The sequence below is a fragment of the Neoarius graeffei genome, chromosome 9 (assembly GCF_027579695.1).
Source record: "Neoarius graeffei isolate fNeoGra1 chromosome 9, fNeoGra1.pri, whole genome shotgun sequence".
Taxonomy (NCBI): Eukaryota; Metazoa; Chordata; class Actinopteri; order Siluriformes; family Ariidae; genus Neoarius; species Neoarius graeffei.
Window position 1 is genome coordinate 30,465,662 of NC_083577.1, and position 22,533 is coordinate 30,488,194.

A 22,533-nucleotide genomic window follows, 5' to 3' on the forward strand; every position below is an offset into this window, starting at 1 on the left:
GTGCCAATGATCTTCTCATTGCGATGCGAGTTGTCAACAAATCCTATAACTTGGTTCATGAAACGCGCTTACAAAATATTTTCACTGTGAATATTTATTGTGTAATGGTGCAATCCCGCCAGCAAAAATAGGGGAAAAAAGGAGCGATCTCACCTCTTCAGATGTTGATTTAAGTCCGACAATACATTCATTAAAAAGGGCGTAGAGGAGCAAATTAATCCAATTTATTCCGGACCATTAAAGACGCCGCCTTCCGCGTAGAATCATACGTCATCCTCGCCGCCATATTGGAGAGGTCAAAGCGGAGAATAAAGATCAGCTGCATTTAACTGTACCAACAGGTTTACCGTCCAAACGAGATAATATGGGATTACCTTTCACATGTGAGAAACAACAAATTAATTCCATCAACGTGTATCATTCACTTTATTCCGGACCATTGAAGACGCTGCCTTCTGCGTAGAATCATACGTCATCCTCGCCGCCATTTTGGAAAGGTCAAAGCGGAGAATAAAGATTAGCTGCGTTTAACTGTACCAACAGGTTTTCTGTCCAAACGAGATCACATGGGATTACCTTTCACAGGTGAGACTGGAAAAATACTTTTCATTGTATTTGGTCATTATAATGTAATTTTACAAACAGATTTTCCTGACTTTGTGGCTAATATGAAGTCTTGCGCATAATAGTTTATGTGCATGCGTTGTTACTTCTTCTATTGTTCTGGTGTCTCCGAAGGGACCGTCTTACAGCGCCCCTAGAGGTGTGGCATGTGTATTGCATCGTTTTCAGCAAGCGTTGCGTTGCCATATGGACCTGATATTTTACTGATTGTTGCCCATTTGGACGCGATATATTTTTAAATAACATCTCGTTGCCGTTGTCGTGTGGATGTAGCCTTAGTCAGCTACGGCTAATACCTTTGTCTTTAGCAACACGTGCTCAGTAGGCCTCACCAGGCCTAACAAACACACTTTAGCTAGGCCATAGGGCCTTTAGCAAACTCACACTAGCAACACAAGGCTAAACACAGAGCTAATCCTTTGTTCTGTTTAGATAACATTCTTTTGTTTAGCTACCAACAAGCTAGGCCTCCACCACGTGTAGTTAGCTACACGAGGCTAAACACATGGTCAAGTCCTACACACACACACACACACACACACACACACACACCTCACTGCTTGTATATATTGATTTATTTTATCTTTTTATCTTTGTATAATAAATTCATTTATTAAACAAACTGTGTTTATTTGTGTGAACAATATCTGAAGTCCCCAATCTTCTCAAAGAATTCAAAAAGGGTGCATATAAAAGTTATGTAATGTGGTAAGTGATTGTAATAATTTGGAAATATACCATAATTTAGCTGTTTGGTAATTTATCCAGGATTCATGGTATGATTCATTGAACGATTCCCTAAATGATTCATTGAACAATTCCCTAAATGATTCACTAAATGATTCATTGAACGATTCACTAAATGATTCACTGAATGAGACTGATTCTATGGTATGATTCAATTCAAACGAGTCAAATTAAACGATTCAATGGGATTGATTCATTTTAATTATTAACCTTCAAAATTTAATGAGACTGATTTAACGAGATTGATCACTTAATATCAATAATTAACTGATTGCACCCACAGTTATTATATTCAGCCATATTCATATTTCAGGTTTGAGGTATGTATCTTTATATAGGTATATATATATTTTAATAATTCATTTAGATTTATTTTAACTGGCTGAATATATTATATGACTCTCTGAATAGTCTATATTTAATCAGTCTGCTAAAATTACGATGACCAATTACACTTCGAAAAATAACATTAACTAATGCTGAAGATGACTATATCTTACTTTCACTTCTATAAATCAGCTACCTGGATATTGTTGGCCATGCTGCAAGGCATCTTCCAGTGACTTCTGTCTGGGTCCTGGGGGTCTGCTTGTGGTTGGGGGATTCCCCTCCTCTGCCCTCCGTTTGCTTTGGAGCTCGGAGTTCTCATGTGGGTGGGTTTTAAGATGTTTGTACAAATTTGTGGTGTTGCCACAGTACCTGATTTCTTTTCTGCAAACATCGCAGGTTGCAGTATTTTGGTCTGAAACTGTAAAGTAAGACCAAACGTCGCACCTCTTTTTCTATGCCATGTTATAATACCAAGCAGCGCACTGCTCAGTGACGTGACTGCCGCCGGCAACACTCACAATATAGCGGGGGGCCGGCGTTTGGGGGACAGAGCAAGCATAAGCGAAGTGAGTGAGAGGAGCGGTGTTTGCACATGCACAACCACTTAGAGGTAACAGGAGTTGTGTACTGAACGTAGAGAAGAGAAATTTAAACGTACATATCGATCTCATAACGCAAATATCGATCAATACCGATACCAACGTTGGTATCGATATATCGATATTTTAGATCGATTTGCCCACCACTAGTGACCATCGGTCGTACACTACTTTTTGTGATGCATTGTGGGATACTTTGAGTGCACTATATAGGATGTAAATAATCCTCACTAAGGTTTCGGACAGCGCTGCAAAATGGCGTCCTCACTATATAGTGCCCTATATAGTGAGTAGGGAGTGATGTCGGACACAGTGAAAGTGACCAACATCTGCCAACGTTGTTAAAAGACGCACACGCACTCTTTTGAATGCTGATGTAAATTTTGTTTGTTTTGATAGCAATCAGGAAAGTTTGAAAAAAGTAGGCAGTAATCATTATTTAAACTCGTTTTTGTGCAATATTTCATTTGGAAAACAGTTTTCAAAATGGTGGCACTGACACCTGAGCTGATGCTTCTTCATGTTTCGAAGTCTTGCATAAGTCTTGTGAAGATCGCGTGGATAAGCGACGCCTGCCATGGACCAAACAAACTAAATTCAACATGGCTAAAAACCAAATAGGCTGATAAGTATAATATTTAATTGCAATTAGTTGCCAATACGAGCCACGATATAAGGTTACTAAAAGCAAAAACGTAATTGAATAACACGTTAATTAAGAACTAAAGCAAGTTTTAAAAATGACTTCAGTTCTCATTTAAATACTCAACCAAGACTCAGGCAAAGCCACATGTGGGTACATTCTGTCTGACATGCCCGCAACAAGATCAACTGTGAGCTACTGCTCACTTACGTATCCCTCGCTCTCACTTCTATCAGAATGCAAGCAATCAAAGAAATAGCACACTTATTATGAATGTTGACTTCAACAAATAATTAACCCTGAAACAAGTAAGTAAAGAGCAGTGTTCTCCCCAGGGATTTCAAATAGCATCCCGGTAAACGGTCATTTTGAAATAACAATTTGCTTCTTGAAATAGCATCAAAATCCACCCTATACTGTATGTTTATTTCTGTAATATCTAAACAAGGCTGCTCTGAGACCACAATATCCCCCGCTACAATATATTGCAAATGAAATTGCAATATGCACATGACTGTCCTATAACAAAGCCTTTCGCCAAGTTTCGTGATATTCCTCCAAAAATTGTGAGAGAAGTTGATTTCAGAAGGTGAGAACCCTTTCCGGGACAGAAGGATGGACAGACAGACAGATGGACTTCGCCACCACTTAATCCCTCTTCAGGCATTTCGGCCAGTGGGGGATAAAAAAAAAAAACCATAGGCCATTCTGTGGCTGGGAAGTGATTTCACGGGATTCCCAAGCAAATAATGTGCATCAAATCGCTCGTTTCGTGCAGTCAAGCAGACAGACGATGTCCGTGTGCGCATGCGCAGGTTTATCTGCTACTTCTTTTGGGTTTTACAGCAGCTGGCATCCACAGTATTGCATTACTGCCATCTACAGGTTTACCTTTGACCCTGCACAGACAGGTCCATCATTCTGTCACTAAACGAACAGCTGATCACGCCGAGGTGTTCGCTGACCGCCGATATTTATTAGTTTGGTCCTGTGTTTCCTTTTCTTCGCAACATAGCATCTTTTCTTTGCACTTTCCGTTCCTGTAGTCGGTCTTTCACGTTTCATTCGCACAATCACATCCTCCATGTTTTACTCCTGTTTCAAATTTGTATCCCACAATGCCTTGCAAGAACAGGGAAAGCCCACCACGTGATGCATGACATAGTATCTTGAATTGGGTCATGGTGAAGCAGGAAAAAATAGCAGAGAATTTAGCGCCACATGGCCCTCAGTTCATTCAGTGTTCTATTAAAAAAACTAATAAAATTGGAAGTCTGTGATTTGAATTCAGTAGCTTTTGCTCCCCCCTCCTTGAACTGCCACCTTATTGTGGTGGAGGGGTTTGTGTGCTTGAATGATCCTAGGAGCTATGTTGTCGGGGGCATTATGCCCCTGTCAGGGTTTCCCAAGGCAGACAGGTCCTAGGTGACAGGCCAGACTAAGAGCAGTTCACCAAAACCCCTATGGAGAGAAATCCGAGGACCGTGACGTCGCCCGGGATGACGCAACCGGGGCCCCACCCTGGAGCCAGGCCCGGGGTTGGGGCTCGTATGCGAGCGCTTGGTGGCCGGGCCTTTGCCCATGGGGCCCGGCCGGGCTCAGCCCGAAGAGCTGACGTGGGCCCGACCTCCTGTGGGTTCACCACCCACAGAGGTAGCAGTAGGGGACTGGTGCAATGTGGATTGGGTGGCAGTCGAAGGCAGGGGCCTCGACGACCTGATCCCCGGACACAGCGGCTGGCTGTTGGGACATGGAATATCACTTCGCTGGGGGGGAAAGAGCCTGAGCTTGTGCGGGAGGTTGAGAGGTACCGGCTAGAGATAGTCGGGCTCACCTCCACGCACAGCTTGGGCTATGGAACCCAGCTCCTCGAGAGGGGCTGGACTCTCCACTTCTCTGGAGTCGCCCGTGGTGAGCGGCGGCGGGCTGGTGTGGGCTTGCTTATAGCTCCCCAGCTCAGCCGCCATGTGTTGGAGTTTACCCCAGTGAACGAGAGGGTCGCCTCGCTGCGCCTTCGGATTGGGGAGAGGGCTCTTGCTGTTGTTTGTGCCTATGGCCCAAATAGCAGTATAGAGTATCCGGCCTTCTTGGAGTCCCTGGGAGAGGTACTGAGGAGTGCTCAGACTGGGGACTCCATTGTGTTACTGGGGGACTTCAATGCTCACGTGGGAGATGACAGTGACACCTGGAGGGGCGTGGTTGGGAGGAACGGCCTCCCCGATCTGAACCCGAGTGGTGTTTTGTTATTGGACTTCTGTGCTAGTCACGGTTTGTCCATAACGAACACCATGTTCGAGCATAGGGGTGTCCATAAGTGCACGTGGCACCAGGACACCTTAGGTCGGAGGTCGATGATCGACTTTGTAGTCGTTTCATCTGATCTCCGGCCCTATGTCTTGGACACTCGGGTGAAGAGAGGGGCTGAGCTGTCAACTGATCACCACCTGGTGGTGAGTTGGATCCGCTGGCGGAGGAGGAAGCTGGACAGACCTGGCAGGCCCAAACGTATGGTGAGGGTCTGCTGGGAACGTCTGGCCGAGCACTCTGTCGGGGAGGTCTTCAACTCCCACCTCCGGGAGAGCTTTTCCCAGCTTCCGAGGGAGGCGGGGGACATTGAGTCTGAGTGGACCATGTTCTCTACCTCCATTGTGGACGCAGCTGTTCAGAGCTGTGGCCGCAAGGTCTCCGGTGCCTGTCGTGGCGGCAATCCCCGAACCCGGTGGTGGACACCAGAAGTAAGGGATGCCGTCAAGCTGAAGAAGGAGTCCTATCGGGCCATGTTAACCTCCAGGACTCCCGAGGCAGCTGACGGGTATCGGCAGGCCAGGCGTGCTGCAGCTCGGGCAGTTGCGGAGGCAAAAACTCGGAACTGGGAGGAGTTCGGGGAGGCCATGGAGAAGGACTATCGGTCGGCCTCGAAGAAATTCTGGCAAACCGTCCGGCGCCTCAGGAGGGGGAAGCAGTACTCTGCCAACACTGTTTACAGTGCGGGTGGGGAGCTGTTGACCTCGACTGGGGACATTGTCGGGCGGTGGAAGGAATACTTTGAGGATCTCCTCAATCCCACCGTCATGTCTTCCACTGAGGAGACTGAGGCTGATGACTCAGAGGTGGACTCGTCCATTACCCAAGCCGAAGTCACTGAGGTGGTTTGCAAGCTCCTCGGTGGCAAGGCACCGGGGGTGGATGAGATCCGCCCTGAGTATCTCAAGTCTCTGGATGTTGTGGGGCTGTCTTGGTTGACACGCCTCTGCAACATCGCGTGGCGGTCAGGGACAGTGCCTCTGGAGTGGCAGACTGGGGTGGTGGTCCCTCTTTTTAAGAAAGGGGACCGGAGAGTGTGCCCCAATTATAGGGGAATCACACTTCTCAGCCTCCCAGGGAAGGTTTACTCCAGGGTACTGGAGAGGAGAATTCGACCAATAGTCGAACCTCGGATCCAGGAGGAACAATGCGGTTTTCGTCCTGGTCGCGGAACACTGGACCAGCTCTATACCCTTCATAGGGTGCTCGAGGGTTCATGGGAGTTTGCCCAACCAGTCCACATGTGCTTTGTGGATCTGGAGAAGGCATTCGACCGTGTCCCCCGTAGTATTCTGTGGGGGGTGCTTCGGGAGTATGGGGTTCGGGGCTCTTTGCTAAGGGCTGTCCGGTCCCTGTACGAACGGAGCAGGAGTCTGGTTCGCATTGCCGGCAGTAAGTCAGACCTGTTCCCAGTGCATGTTGGACTCCGGCAGGGCTGCCCTTTGTCACCGGTTCTGTTCATAATTTTTATGGACAGAATTTCTAGGCGCAGCCAGGGGCCAGAAGGAATCCTGTTTGGGAACCACAGGATTTCATCTCTGCTTTTTGCGGATGATGTTGTCCTGTTGGCTTCTTCAAACCAGGACCTTCAGCATGCACTGGGGTGGTTTGCAGTTGAGTGTGAAGCGGCTGGGATGAGAATCAGCACCTCCAAGTCCGAGGCCATGGTTCTCGACCGGAAAAGGGTGGCTTGCCCTCTCCAGGTTGGTGGAGAAGTTCTGCCTCAAGTGGAGGAGTTTAAGTATCTCGGGATCTTGTTCACGAGTGAGGGAAGGATGGAGCGTGAGATCGACAGGCGGATCGGTGCAGCCTCCGCAGTGATGCGGTCGCTTTACCGGTCCGTTGTGGTGAAGAAGGAGCTGAGCCAAAAGGCGAAGCTCTCAATTTACCGGTCGATCTACGTTCCGACTCTCACCTATGGTCATGAGCTTTGGGTAATGACCGAAAGGACAAGATCGCGGATACAAGCGGCCGAAATGAGTTTCCTTCGCAGGGTGGCTGGGCGCTCCCTTAGAGATAGGGTGAGAAGCACAGTCACTCGGGAGGAGCTCGGAGTAGAGCCGCTGCTGCTCCACATCGAGAGGAATCAGCTGAGGTGGCTCGGGCATCTTTTTCGGATGCCTCCTGGACGCCTCCCTGGGGAGGTGTTCCAGGCATGTCCCCCCGGGAGGAGGCCCCGGGGAAGACCCAGGACACGCTGGAGGGACTATGTCTCTCGGCTGGCCTGGGAACGCCTCGGTGTTCTTCCCGAGGAGCTGGCCGAGGTGTCTGGGGAAAGGGAAGTTTGGGCTTCCCTGCTTAGACTGCTGCCTCCGCGACCCGGTCCCGGATAAAGCGGAAGAAGACGAGACGAGACGAGCTTTTGCTCCACTAAACAAAAAATAATTGGGTGTCAGGGGAAAATTCTTTTTATGACCTAAACTTGAAAAATCTGAAAGGCAGTACAGCTTCAAAATTAGTGTTCCTCATAAAAATCTACTTCTAGTCCTGAATTGAATTGAAAGATAGGGAAAAACCCACAGTATCTGCCCAACTAGTCACACTCTGGATGGTTGTGGAATCTTATGCAAGGACCCCAAAAGTATTTGGAGACTTAAAAACGCCTGTTCATCAGGTTTCCAAGTCAATCTTGAAAAGGTTTCGCAGTTTAAACACACTGATGAGCTCTGTTTCCCTTAACAAAACAGACCTTTTGATAAAATTCAAACATGAACTGGAAGAGGAAAACTGGATCGTGTTCGTACTCAATAATGGTCTTGAAAAAGACACAGTGCTAGTTTGTTTAACAGAGGTAGCTGGATTTGTCCATTTCTGTAGCCCTTGTTTTTCTTTTTCTCCCCCAGGGTTGATCTATTAGAACAGCCGTAAACAGCACAAACCATCGGCACTTTTGCATCGTGAGTGGTCGTTTGCAAAGAACCCATGGCTCCAGGTTAGTTTAGGCCAAAGATCATTATGTTCACTTAAACGAGTGAGTGATAATGTACAGTAAGCTGGTTATTATCGTGAAATACACCCTGACAGGGTGATGCAGGAGTCCAACACAAAGCAGAGAAGGTCTTGAATCACCCTGAAGGCATTTTATTTTGCGATAAGAATTGGCTCACTATACATTATCCCATTTATTATACAGTTACGTACGAAAAAAACTCAAAATCTGACAAAATATTGTTGTAAAATGATTTTATTGCTTCTGGTAATGTCGTGGTCCATAACAACAGTTTGTAATAAAGAAAAAACAGACTGTAAACCAATCAGAATCAAGCATTTAACAAAGCTTTGTAATAACCACCACTGCACACATCTGTACAAATATATAACTGTGCACATCATGAACATTTTAACTGTTAATAATAAACATTACACAGATTACAGATGTATTTATTTGTGCATATTTTAATTGTCCCATTATGCAGATTAACAGTGTTTAATATCAGAATGAACAAAGTGAATTTATTTCACTCAGAATTGATTTGAACTTGTGAATCATCACCTAATGCAGCATTAACATACAAATCCATCTGATCTTTACAAAACCACAAACTGCTGGTGGAGGGAAACTGAGAGCTGGAATTCTCCTCCACTGCACAGTTTCACACACACACACACACACACACACACACACACACACACACACACACACACACACACACACACACACACAGATAAACATTTCATCCAAGAATAACAGCAAACGCTAACAAGTACAAATACAGAAGAGACATGAGCTTTCAAATTCTCAATTTATTTAAAACTATTTAAAATAAATCAATAAAATTAAATAATCTTTTCAGCTCATTCTGCATTTAAACACACTTTTGTTATTTTAATTAAATGCTATGTCATAAGTTTGAGTTAATACCTTGTCATTTCAAGACAGTATATCATTAATTCACTTATTTTGACTTCCTCATACTTTCAAAAGCTATCATAATAATATATTTTAAGATATCTTATTATTTGAGTTAATTCATTATTTCAAGATATTCTGTCAATATTTTGAGTTGAGACTCTAAATTGACCGTAGGTGTGAATGTGAGTGTGAATGGTTGTCTGTGTCTATGTGTCAGCCCTGTGATGACCTGGCGACTTGTCCAGGGTGTACCCCGCCTTTCGCCCATAGTCAGCTGGGATAGGCTCCAGCTTGCCTGCGACCCTGTAGAAGGATAAAGCGGCTAGAGATAATGAGATGAGATGAGATTTTGAGTTGATTCACTTGAAAAAAAAAATCAGTGTGTACTTCAGGGTTTCCAAAAGGGAAAAAAAGACTTACACAAAGAACACTAATCATTGAATCTGCAGTATTTTATTAATAAACTGGAATAAAATAACATCAATGCTAACTGATCTGATTCACTCTTACAGAGCACTCAAGTGGGAGGATCTTTATGGAACCATAAACACCTAGGATTGGCAGTAATTTATCAGTAAATGTGTGTGTGAAAGTGTGTAAGTGTGTGTTAGCGAGAGGGTCGGAGAATGACAGTTTTCCTTTGACCCAGTCCAGCTTCACTCTGATCCTCTGGAGTTTCTGTACGACTGAGAGCTGAGTGCCTGGATGTGGTGTAGAAACTGCGAAATATTCATCACCATCATACCCCACACACCAGATTCCACTTCTGAAGAATATCCCCCCCTTCCTCTGAGCAGATTCTGTCATCACACCCACAAACCACCCTGTACCGTCTCCAACTTCCACATCCCAGCAGTGTGTCCCTGAGTTAAAGCCCTCAGATCCCAGGATACACCAACATTTATCATCAAATCTCTCTGGATTATCAGGAAGTTTCTGTTCCTCATTGCTGCGTCTCACACTTTTCAGATCATCAGATACAATGAGTCCAGGATGAGCAGTGTTGGGGTCCAGAGTTACAGGTGCTGAAAACAAAATTCGCTCATGAATATTCGCTCTCAAACATTTTCACGTAATAAGCAAAACAGCCTCCGCCTTCTGGATCAGAAATGTTTGGTTCCTTCCGCCTCTCTTTTGAAAACGTCCCATACCGAGAACACACATCCGCTGAACTGATTGGTTCTCGAGGGGCTTCATTTGAAAGCGGGGGCAAAAACTTTTCTCTGTAGAACCCTGTCATTCCCTCCTCCCCCTCCCCCCTCCGCTCTGGGCTCAAGAAGACAACAGAAGAGCAATAATATAACAACCACCAATCAGAATTCAGATACAACAACCAATCAGAATTCAGATACATTCTGTTGCCAAGTAAAATTGTAACCTTTCAACGTATCAAAAAGGTTCTCGAGCCCTCGTCCTGTTTTACCGTTAGATCAATCACATATCAGCTTAAACTAGCATTCTAAAACTAGTGAAAGATCCCACAGAAGAGAGCCGACTCCCCCTGCCAGCCTCATGGAACGCAGTGTTTAAGGCTCCGGATGTGTTTTACTTCCATTTATGAGGGAAAGGAACATACACCCTCCCGACAGTCAATGCGTTATTCGCTTGTAAAACACATTTGCAAATTGGTAGAATGAGTTAATCATCACATGCAAGATTTGCAATTAATCAAATGAATTGCATCCATCCATCCATTATCCGTAGCCGCTTATCCTGTTCTACAGGGCTGACACAGAGACAAACAACCATTCACACTCACATTCACACCTACGGTCAATTTAGAGCCACCAATTAGCCTAACCTGCATGTCTTTAGACTGTGGGGGTAACCAGAGCACCCGGAGGAAACCCACGCAGACACGGGGAGAACATGCAAACTCCACACGGAAAGGCCCCCGCCGGCCGCTGGACTTGAACCCAGGACCTTCCTGCTGTGAAGCGACAGTGATAACCACTACACCACCATGCTGCCCAATGAACTGCATATTATTATTATTCATGAATTATTACAGTTCTGAACTTCAAATTTTAAAACTCTGGACTCTGGAGAGATGATGGATACTCTTTTGGTGGAACATAACAGAGCAAAATATTGCGACTCTATAATATTGACCTAAAGTTGGCGCCACTGGGGGTTGGCATTGGGTTTATGTCCCCACCAATTTTAAGAACAAACCTAAGCCATTGTCTTACTGTATTGGACGGTGTACTGCATCTTCTCCCAGACTCTGAACTGCAGGTTGGCCAGATGTTTTGCCACATGGATCAGTGCTCCTGAAAGCTCCTCTGGATGCTGCAGTGTGCTCTGGGCTCTGCAAAAACATTCAGGAGTCAGTGTTGCTGTGGGTTTGGATTCAGAAACACAGAGAATGAGAGAGACAGGAAGCACATCACTCACCTTTTCACTGTGGCCTTGTAGTTCTGTAAAACAACAAAGCAAATATCAGTGGATATCATTTACATTTTTACACCACTGAAATTTGACGTTTCTGATGATAGAAAAAAGTTTTACTTTCTCGCAGTATAAATCAGGGCTTTGAACCAGAATTTTTTTCCTATTGGTTCGTTCCGAACAGAAACGGAATTTTAACGTTTCCGGTTTTGGGTTCCACCATTAAATAGACGTTCCCGAACCGGTTAGAACAAAAAAAAATTCGTTCCCGGAACGGTTAATTACGTTCCCTGTCAGCTGTTTAACAAATGGCTATAAAATGATGTCTCTGTCTCATCCAGCTTAAGCCAAATGTAGGCTAATTCTATTACAACCTTCATTAAATAAGACAAGAAATAATTCAAAACAATTATGATTTCAAATGTTGGCGATTTGGATTCTCAGTATGTCTTCCCATCTACACAAACAGAAAAAGTGCCAAAAATGAAAGAGAATTCGTTTAGTGTGTTACCAAAGGCTAGTCAGGCCCTATAGAGGGCTACCGCATGACGTCACCGCGCCGCGAGATTTTGTTAGGCGCCATATTGGAAGACCAAGTACACATCTATGCAAGTACATACATACATAAAACAAACTACACCTGAAATGTAGCCAGGGCCGGTTCTGCCCTCATCTGGACCCGGGTGCAACATCGCGCACCCCCCCCAAAAAAAACCACCAGTCTAAATCAGGACAACCATCACATAACTATAACTATAAACATTTTATATTAACTATTTTAACTAAATGGGCTATAATAAATAAGCCTGCAGGCAGCCACGGCGGGCTGCCTCAGAAAAGTAACCATTTGTCCTAAACTCGTTTTGCATTTTCTGCCTCCTTTTTTGTATTTTCGACCCTCCGTTTATTTTCTTTCCTTTTCTGAAAACCCGATTTGTGTCCAGACATTTTGTTCTGCTACCAACGAACTAACTCGTCAGGTCTCGTCTCTCGAGCCCGCGATGATTCCCGTGGGAAGGGCAACAACTGATACATTTTTACAAACAGCCAATAGGGAGGTTGCATCGTTCAGGCTCTTCTTTGCTCAGACACTCAGTAATGCACTTATTATCACATGGAGACGTGATAGTAGTCCACCTTCCCGCTCTCTCCATTCAGTCAGCGAACGTCACACAGGAAGTGAACCCCAGCGGGTCATAGAAACTTGCGCAGGAGAAGAATGACTTTTTAATTTGTAGGCTACGGAAACTTTGAGGAACGAAATAAAAACCGGTATTAACCGGTTACCATTATTTTTAATAAGCGTTTCTGTTCCGGAACATAAAAAATAATAAAGTTTCTGGTTTCGTTTCTGTTCCATGTGAAATAGAAAAAGTTCCCGGTTTTCGTTTTCGTTCCTTGAACCGGTTCAAAGCCCTGGTATAAATACTGATTAAATGATCCTCACTTCTAAGAATGAAATGTCTTCAGCTCTCATCTCCTCTTCTACGGCTCCGATTGTGTCTGAAAGAGATGATATGTCTTTGCTCAGCTTCTCAATCTTCTCCTTCATCATCTGACTCTTCTGCTCCTCTTCCTCTCTCAGTGCAGTGATCCTGACTGCCTCTTCATCTCGTAGAAACTGGTGAAGCTTCTCAAACTCCTCCTTAATCTGACGCTCTGTGTGTTGGGCCTGAATCTGCAGTGAAGAGAAAATCAAATGAAGCATCAGTGAATATACAATGAAACAAAATATAATTATAATATCAAACCCATGTTATTGATTCTAACCTTTATATGTTCTGCAGTCTGACTCCAGTTCAGTTTACAGTCTTTAAGTATCTTCAGTTTCTCCTGTAGGGGCTTCAATGCAGTTTTGAGCTCCTCCTGAAATAAAGTAACACACTGCATGGAGTCTCTGTGTTTTAGATATTATTTGAACTCAGATGAACTAAATTGATTACAAAGTAATTGTCATAATTATGAACAACAGCATTTGTTCACGGCGGCACGGTGGTGTAGTGGTTAGCGCTGTCGCCTCACAGCAAGAAGGTCCGGGTTCGAGCCCCATGGCCAGCGAGGGCCTTTCTGTGCGGAGTTTGCATGTTCTCCCCGTGTCTGCGTGGGTTTCCTCCGGGTGCTCCGGTTTCCCCCACAGTCCAAAGACATGCAGGTTAGGTTAACTGGTGACTCTAAATTGACTGTAGGTGTGAGTGTGAATGGTTGTCTATGTCTATGTGTCAGCCCTGTGATGACCTGGCGACTTGTCCAGGGTGTACCCCACCTTTCGCCCGTAGTCAGCTGGGATAGGCTCCAGTTTGCCTGCGACCCTGTAGAAGGATAAAGCGGCTAGAGATAATGAGATCAGCATTTGTTCACATGTGACCCATGAGTTCATATGTACGTTTTATTTACCTTACAGTCTGTTACTGCCTCATCAATGGGGCAGAATTTGTGGTTGTTGTGTTTTCTTGAAGTCTGACACACCACACACACCGGCTGTTGATGATCCAGACAGAAGAGTTTGAGTTTCTCACTGTGCAGACTGCAGACTGTTTCAGACCCTGATGAAGATCTCTGACTTCTCTCCTGTAAGAAAGTCTCACACAGGTTCTTTAAGGCCAGGTTTATGGGAGGATCATCCATAGATGACTTCCTCCTACAAACAGGACATTCTCTGGATCCTTTGGTCTCCCAGAACTGCTGCAAACACACTTTACACACACTGTGAGTGCAGTGCAGAACAACAGGATCCTTGAAGATTTCACAGCACACAGGACAGGAGAAATCCTCCTCTGAAAACTTAGAAGCCATTTTATTTGCTGCTGTTGTTGTTCTCTCTCGTCCAAATGCTCAGAGTTTCACTTTCACTTCTGTGAAAAGTAATCACACCCTGATTTCAGGTTTCTTTAAAGCTAAATAGATGACTTTGTAGGTTCAGTTAATCATCACTTCCTTTCACTGTGCTGAAAATGAGACTTGGATTTCTCCATAAACTGAGAATAAATCTCAACTCACCAGAGCAGAACACTGCAGGCTGTTAATGAAGGACTTCAGTCGTGTCAGACTTGGCACTTCCTTAATAGGAGGAGTTTTCGAGAGATACATTATGACCTGTTACACTCCTCAGTTACATCAGAAACAGCACACGGCACTTACTTATGTTTAAGCACTGAGCATTAACTGTAATTTTGGGACAAATTTATCCAGTGATGAATTTCACTCTTCTGAACTGAAAATAATGTTTCACTTCTGGAATCATTTAAAGTCGATCTTGCAGTTTCAGACACAAGACCCAGAATGCTCTAATCATCAGTGGGATGAACTGGATCTCAGTCAGGAGAGTTATAAGCTCTTATAAACAGCAAATGATACTGCATTGATCCTCAGACCTGAATAAGGAAGACACCCACAGGAAACAGCGCAATGGCAAATAGTCACATACTGTACTGAATGAGTTTATACAACCCCGATTCCAAAAAAGTTGGGACAAAGTACAAAATGTAAATAAAAACGGAATGCAATAATTTACAAATCTCAAAAACTGATATTGTATTCACAATAGAACATAGACAACATATCAAATGTCGAAAGTGAGACATTTTGAAATTTCATGCCAAATATTGGCTCATTTGTAATTTCATGACAGCAACACATCTCAAAAAAGTTGGGACAGGGGCAATAAGAGGCTGGAAAAGTTAAAGGTAGAAAAAAGGAACAGCTGGAGGACCAAACTGCAACTCATTAGGTCAATTGTCAATAGGTCATTAACATGACTGGGTATAAAAAGAGCATCTTGGAGTGGCAGCGGCTCTCAGAAGTAAAGATGGGAAGAGGATCACCAGTCCCCCTAATTCTGTGCCGACAAATAGTGGAGCAATATCAGAAAGGAGTTCGACAGTGTAAAATTGCAAAGAGTTTGAACATATCATCATCTACAGTGCATAATATCATCAAAGGATTCAGAGAATCTGGAAGAATCTCTGTGCGTAAGGGTCAAGGCCGGAAAACCATACTGGGTGCCCGTGATCTTCGGGCCCTTAGACGGCACTGCATCACATACAGGCATGCTTCTGTATTAGAAATCACAAAATGGGCTCAGGAATATTTCCAGAGAACATTATCTGTGAACACAATTCACCGTGCCGTCCACCGTTGCCAGCTAAAACTCGATAGTTCAAAGAAGAAGCCATATCTAAACATGATCCAGAAGCGCAGACGTCTTCTCTGGGCCAAGGCTCATTTAAAATGGACTGTGGCAAAGTGGAAAACTGTTCTGTGGTCAGATGAATCAAAATTTGAAGTTCTTTATGGAAATCAGGGACGCCGTGTCATTCGGACTAAAGAGGAGAAGGACGACCCAAGTTGTTATCAGCGCTCAGTTCAGAAGCCTGCATCTCTGATGGTATGGGGTTGCATTAGTGCGTGTGGCATGGGCAGCTTACACATCTGGAAAGACACCATCAATGCTGTATATCCAGTATATCCAGGTTCTAGAGCAACATATGCTCCCATCCAGACGACGTCTCTTTCAGGGAAGACCTTGCATTTTCCAACATGACAATGCCAAACCACATACTGCATCAATTACAGCATCATGGCTGCGTAGAAGAAGGGTCTGGGTACTGAACTGGCCAGCCTGCAGTCCAGATCTTTCACCCATAGAAAACATTTGGCGCATCATAAAACGGAAGATACGACAAAAAAGACCTAAGACAGTTGAGCAACTAGAATCCTACATTAGACAAGAATGGGTTAACATTCCTATCCCTAAGCTTGAGCAACTTGTCTCCTCAGTCCCCAGACGTTTACAGACTGTTGTAAAGAGAAAAGGGGATGTCTCACAGTGGGAAACATGGCCTTGTCCCAACTTTTTTGAGGTGTTGTTGTCATGAAATTTAAAATCACCTAAATTTTCTCTTTAAGTGATACACTTTCTCAGTTTAAACATCTGATATGTCATCTATGTTCTATTCTGAATAAAATATAGAATTTTGAAACTTCCACATCATTGCATTCCATTTTTATTTACAATTTGTACTTTGTCCCAACTTTTTTGGAATCGGGGTTGTAGTTTTTAACAATATTTACTCTACATAACACAGTTGATGCAAATCATGTAGTGCTACAACTGATGCAAGATGTTGATGATCATAAATGGAAAATATTTCCCAATATTGAATGGCAAATGATCTCATCTCATCTCATTATCTCTACTCGCTTTATCCTTCTACACGGCCACAGGTAAGCTGGAGCCTATCCCAACTGACTACGGGCAAAAGGCAGGGTACACCCTGGACAAGTGCCAGGTCATCACAGGGCTGTCAAATGATATTCATCATATTTGTATAATATTGTCTGATATTTTGTTGCATTAACCTTTTTATTGAAGGGGGTCAGTTGTAACATTTTTCACATTTTCTTAAAAATACAAACCTCATTTCCAGAAAAGTAGGGATATTTTCCAAAATGCAATAAAAACAAAAATCTGTGATTTGTTAATTCACGTGTATCTTTAGTTAAGTGACAAAAGCACAAAGAAAATATTTTCAGTAGTTTTACTGACAAACTTAATTGTATTTTGTAAATATAAATGAAGTTTGAATTTGATGCCTGCAACACATTAAAAAAAGTTGGGATGGAGGCAAAATAAGACTGAAAAGTTTATAGGATATTCAAGTAACACCATTTTGGAAGATTTCACAATAAGGAGCTTAATGGGTAACATGATTGGGTATAAAAGGAGCAGCACCAAAAGCTCAGTCTTTGCAAGCAAGGATGGGTTGTGGCTCACTCTTTGTGCCAAAATTTGAGAGAGAATTGCTAGTTATTAAAAAAAAAATTCTCAATGCAAGATTACAGAGAATTTAGCTCTTTCAAAAACGACAGTACATAACATTTTGAAAAGTTTTAGGGAATTCGGAAACATCACAGTGCATAAAGGGCGAGGTCGGAAATCACTGTTGAATGTGCGTGACCTTCGAGTCCTCAGACGGTACTGACTGGGAAACTGTCATGCTAATGTGACAAATATAGCCACATGGGCTCGGGAGTACTTCGAAAAACCGTTGTCACGTAACAGACTCAGGAAATCATGCATTACAGCTTGAAAGTTCCGACACTCCAATCAACTAAAAAATGTAGAATTTAAATGGGAGACATGTTTCAGTTACACTGTGTTCGCTATACTTTCCAGGGGTGCCAATAATTGTGGAACATATTTTTTTTGTTGAAAATAATTATTTCTTGATAAGTCATTTGTTTTTCTCTGAATAAATTTAGTTCAATTAAACGTTGGATTTTTCCTCATTTTTTCAGCGTGAGATGAAGCGACTTCACTAAAAGGTGGATTTTTTTCTAACCCTTTTCACTCATCTTTACAAGGGGTGCCAATAATTGTGAAGGGCACTGTACATGCAATGGCTTCTGAGAAAAACATTGGAATACTGTGCACTGATAAGCTTTATGGATCAAGATATGAGAAGCATCTCACTACTCGACTTGATGCCTTCTTGATTTCTTGCTCCTGCATCCATCATCCTTCCATAAAATAAAATCTTTATGGATGTATCAATTCTCTCAGAGGAAACAAGGAGAGCAGAGATAGGAGACCTTTTTTTTTCCATAGCATGTGACATAAGCACACAGTATAACGCCACCTCCTCCAAAGAACAAATTCCAAAAAATAATCATAAAATACACTAATATTGAATGAATCAAACATTAGATAAAGGTCCAGATGTGTGTGAGAAGTCAAACTACAGTTTTATATATGATTTGTTTTTACACAACACACACAAGTCTGGATCTCGAAGAAACTGCTGGAAAATTAAACTGAAACTGACACTTGTCACTCGTATGTGTAATTACACATCAAATATAATCCAGATTAAAGGTGTGGGGAAAAAAGGCTTGTGCACAATTCTGCATATACAGGTTGGGTTAAAATGTTTAGTTTTATTAAAACACTTTGAGGCAGAAAATTTGTCAGGACAAATCCATCCATCCATCCATTATGTGTAGCCGCTTATCCTGTTCTACAGGGTCGCAGGCAAGCTGGAGCCTATCCCAGCTGACTATGGGCGAGACGCGGGGTACACCCTGGACAAGTCGCCAGGTCATCGCAGGGCTGACACATCGAGACAAACAACCATTCACACTCACACCTACGGTCAATTTAGAGCCACCAGTTAACCTCACCTGCATGTCTTTGGACTGTGGGGGAAACCAGACCACCCGGAGGAAACCCACGCGGACATGGGGAGAGCATGCAAACTCCATACAGAAAGGCCCTCGTCAGCCGCTGGGCTCGAACCCAGGACCGTCTTGCTGTGAAGCAACAGTGCTAACCACTCCACCACTGTGCCGCCCTGTCAGGACAAAGTGAACTTAAAACACATCGAGCAGGCACAGTGCAGGTGATGAGCAAATAGACAGGGAGAGACTCGATAATGATAACAAACCAGGATATCAAACACAGAATAAAAAAAGCCAAAGTCCTTCCCACACCAAGTGGCGCATAGGGCGGTGCCAATCTCCGTTTACATGGCTAGGGTTAGAGTGGGGGGCTGGTCCTCTGGTAACCGCGAGAGTTTGACTCCCCACTCACATCTGTATTGCAGCGTGCCTTGCCAGGTGGTAGCAGGTACCATTTTTATGATGGTCTTTGGTCTGACCCGACCGCGAGTAGAATTTGCGATCTTCCTATCGAGAGGCAGACACGCTAACCACGAGGCCACTCGCTGGTTCAACACAGAATAAGCAGCTCACTAACGTCCCGAGTAAAGACCAAGTGTGAGATTTCACAGTGGTTAATTGAAATCGAGTGATTGTGAATGTGATGTGGTCGGTACTTTTGAGAATCATGGCAGTTGGAGTTTGTGTTTTCAGTTGAAGGAGACGAGACAGATCTTGTCATGTTTTGACCCACATGATACAGCAGCCAGGGATAATGGATGAGAGTTAACCCTTGTATGGTGTTTGGGTCTGTGGGAGCCGTTTTCATTTTTATCAAAGGAATAATGATACGATTAATTATTTTCTCAGACTCAGTGGCTTTGGCTCATTTTCTGTGAAGAACATATATCAGAACACATTTTCGATGACCACACACTGTACAAAAACAAGTGCATTAAAAAACAAACAAAAAACGAGTAGCACTTTTTAAAAAATAAATGTAATCTAACAAAGGTAAAGGGCAAATATTAACCATATATGCTGTTTATATTGCTTGTAATTGTGGTGAAGTAAACATCTGTTAAGTAAAGTTGTTTGATTGTGTTGAATTTAAAACACCAAAATGCAGCGGGTCCCCCAGACCCACGAACACTGGCCGAGTAACAAAATTATGAACACCACACAAGGGTTAAATATAACTTGCGGTTAAATGACGATAGAGAACATTGAGAAAATTGTTGCTTTTAATACCTTTAATGACTGACTCTCTCACCTGCCTCTCTCTCTTCCACATCCTCTCAGTGATCACTTACACACACATTAAACTGAACACATCCCTGATACTAATCATGGAAATAACAACCACCACTGCACACATCTGTACAAATATATAACTGTCCATGTCACAAACAGTTTAACTGTTAATAATAAACATTACACAGATTACAGATATATTTATTTGTGCATATTTTAATTGTCCCATTATGCAGATTAACAGTGTTTAATATCAGAATGAACAAAGTGAATTTATTTCACTCAGAATTGATTTGAACTTGTGAATCATCACCTAATGCAGCATTAACATACAAATCCATCTGATCTTTACAAAACCACAAACTGCTGGGGGAGGGAAACTTAGAGCTGGAATTCTCCTCCACTGCACAGTTTCACACACGCACACAGCTACACATTTCATCCAAGATTACCGTAAATCCTCTAATATAGGCCGGGGCCTTTATTTCACTCAAGTGCATCTTGGTCCAGGCCATTATTGGAAGGAGGCCAGAATTAGAGGCAGGCCTCTATTTCTATTTGAGCAAAACAGACTACCAGTGGAATGAATAAAAACGAGATTTTGTGTCTATTTGAACCTATAAAATAGGTTCATTTATTGAAAAAGTACAGTTACCATAACGGTATACAGAACATTATCAACAAATACCGGTAATTCAGACATCCTTTCCAGCAGCTGCAATTTTTCTGCACGGCAATACGAAAAAAAAAAGACAACACAGGCTGCGATAGAACTTTAACTTGAAATTGAACAATAGCCTTCCATGAACACAGGCTGATATTTGAACAACATATGTGAACTACACACGACAATAAACAATAAACTCTTAATAGCCTCGATTAGAATCTAGTGAACTTGCTCAGCACTACCGCACGCACGACTCTGACACACACTGTAGCGCAACGTGGGGTACATAGACTTGTTGAAAAACTCCTCGGGTATTTTTCTGAGTTTACCGAAAATCAGAGTAGAAGGAGCCACCCACCCTCTGTCTGGTTTGAAGCGGTTCTGTAGGACATTGAGCTTTACAGAGTCCGGTGCACATTTTAAGGCATCTGGTTGAAGTTTACCCATGTCTGATAAATCTGATGTCAGTGATAGCGGGCTGACTCGTGGCTCATTAGTAAAGCTATCTGATGGCTCATTTGTCAGCAAGGTGGAGCAACCATCTACTTCTGATCATAAGGGACATGGGGAGATGTAGGTGTTCTTATATGAAATTCACTGGATGTATGGCTAGTTTCAAACTCAGAGGTAGATGAAGGCAATTCCCTCAAAGGAACTGAGCGAGCATCCAGCTGCAGCGTACTGCTGCTAGGTTGCGGAGGAGTGGAAGCTGCCGGTGCCGTGTTACTAGCTGATACTGGAGAGGACTGGCAAGCAGATGACACCCCTGGATCACTGCTTTTGGACTTTTTCGTAAAAGTCTGAAACAAGCTCGTTTGTTTCAGGGTTCGTTTACTCATTTTTGACTCGCTTCTCAATAAATTCTCGCACAAGCTCTGACTACTGACGATTGTCTGTCTCCGTTTCTCAAAACTGGAGAGAATCTCAGTGGTGCAAGAAAAGTATATCTGCATTGACCAATGAGCTTTCTTGGTCACGCACACCCCGCCCACTCCTGAAGCACACAAATGCGCCGGCACACACACGTCTCTCTCTCTCTCTCTCTCTCTCTCTCTTTCTCAAATTATGTTGCATTGCCAAAGCATTCAGGTAACAATTATAATTTAAAAAAAAAATCTCTCTCCCCAAGGTACGCCTAGTGCGTACGGCCATACGCCTGGCGGCGCCACTGATCACAATTGTCTTTCAGATCGGAACGATTGTGTAAGGCCACTATGATCTCAGAAACATCGTTGGTTATAGCCCCGGCCTGTATTAGAGTCCGGCCATTATTTACCTCCTCCGACAGCGAGACCGGCCAATATTAGAGTCCCGGCCAGTAATGGAATACAGGCCAGTATTAGAGGATATACTGTAGTAGCAAACGCTAACAAGTACAAATACAGTAAAGGCATGAGCTTTCAAATTATCAATTTATTTAAAACTATTTAAAATGCATCAATAAAATTAAATAATCTTTTCAGCTCTGTCAGTAAACCTGCTGATAACATTCTGACCTATTCCGGATTACGGACCAGGCCAGTGGGGCCGGCGCCCAGGGGCCCAAGGGGTCCAGGGGCCCGGGGGGCCCATAGCGATGCCGATGCCAATTGTGACATCAGAGAGCCTCTATTCTCTAGGATCTTATGACTACTTACACTGTTATAGGGCATATCTGAAGAAAACAGAGGGAAGGGGTGGGTTGGTGGGCGGCGGGGGACAGCAATCAGAGGGCCCCTGGCCCTGCTGTAGTGCCTCTCGTGAAAACTCCTGAGGCCGTAATGTCTGCCAACTAGGGGTTCAAGGAAGTAGGGGGAATGCTTTCAGAGGATCCTATGATTATGAAAGCCCCTGCTAAGGGTCGTGACTTCTGGCTATCTGGGGGCCCTAGAGAGAGCCCTAACAGGAAAGCGTACTGTTAAGAGTATGCCTTGTGTGCCTCACGCCGGGGACACATACACGCGAATTTGGCAAAGCGAAGCGAAAT

The 22,533-nt window shown here is 43.6% G+C and overlaps 2 protein-coding genes across 4 annotated transcripts in view; one reads left to right on the forward strand and one right to left on the reverse strand.

Annotated features, from left to right (window-relative positions):
* LOC132891578 (zinc-binding protein A33-like) overlaps window positions 1-22,533 on the forward strand; it is a 134,016-nt gene that overhangs the window by 48,898 nt on the left and 62,585 nt on the right. The window lies entirely within an intron of this gene.
* Window positions 8,753-14,466, reverse strand: LOC132891576 (zinc-binding protein A33-like). The gene is made up of 6 exons (XM_060929283.1): window positions 13,886-14,466; window positions 13,262-13,357; window positions 12,939-13,169; window positions 11,498-11,520; window positions 11,293-11,411; window positions 8,753-10,125 (listed from the first exon to the last, which is right to left on the reverse strand). The coding sequence occupies exons 1-6, from the start codon at window positions 14,282-14,284 to the stop codon at window positions 9,587-9,589; spliced, it is 1,407 nt and encodes a 468-aa protein (XP_060785266.1). The 5' UTR covers window positions 14,285-14,466; the 3' UTR covers window positions 8,753-9,586.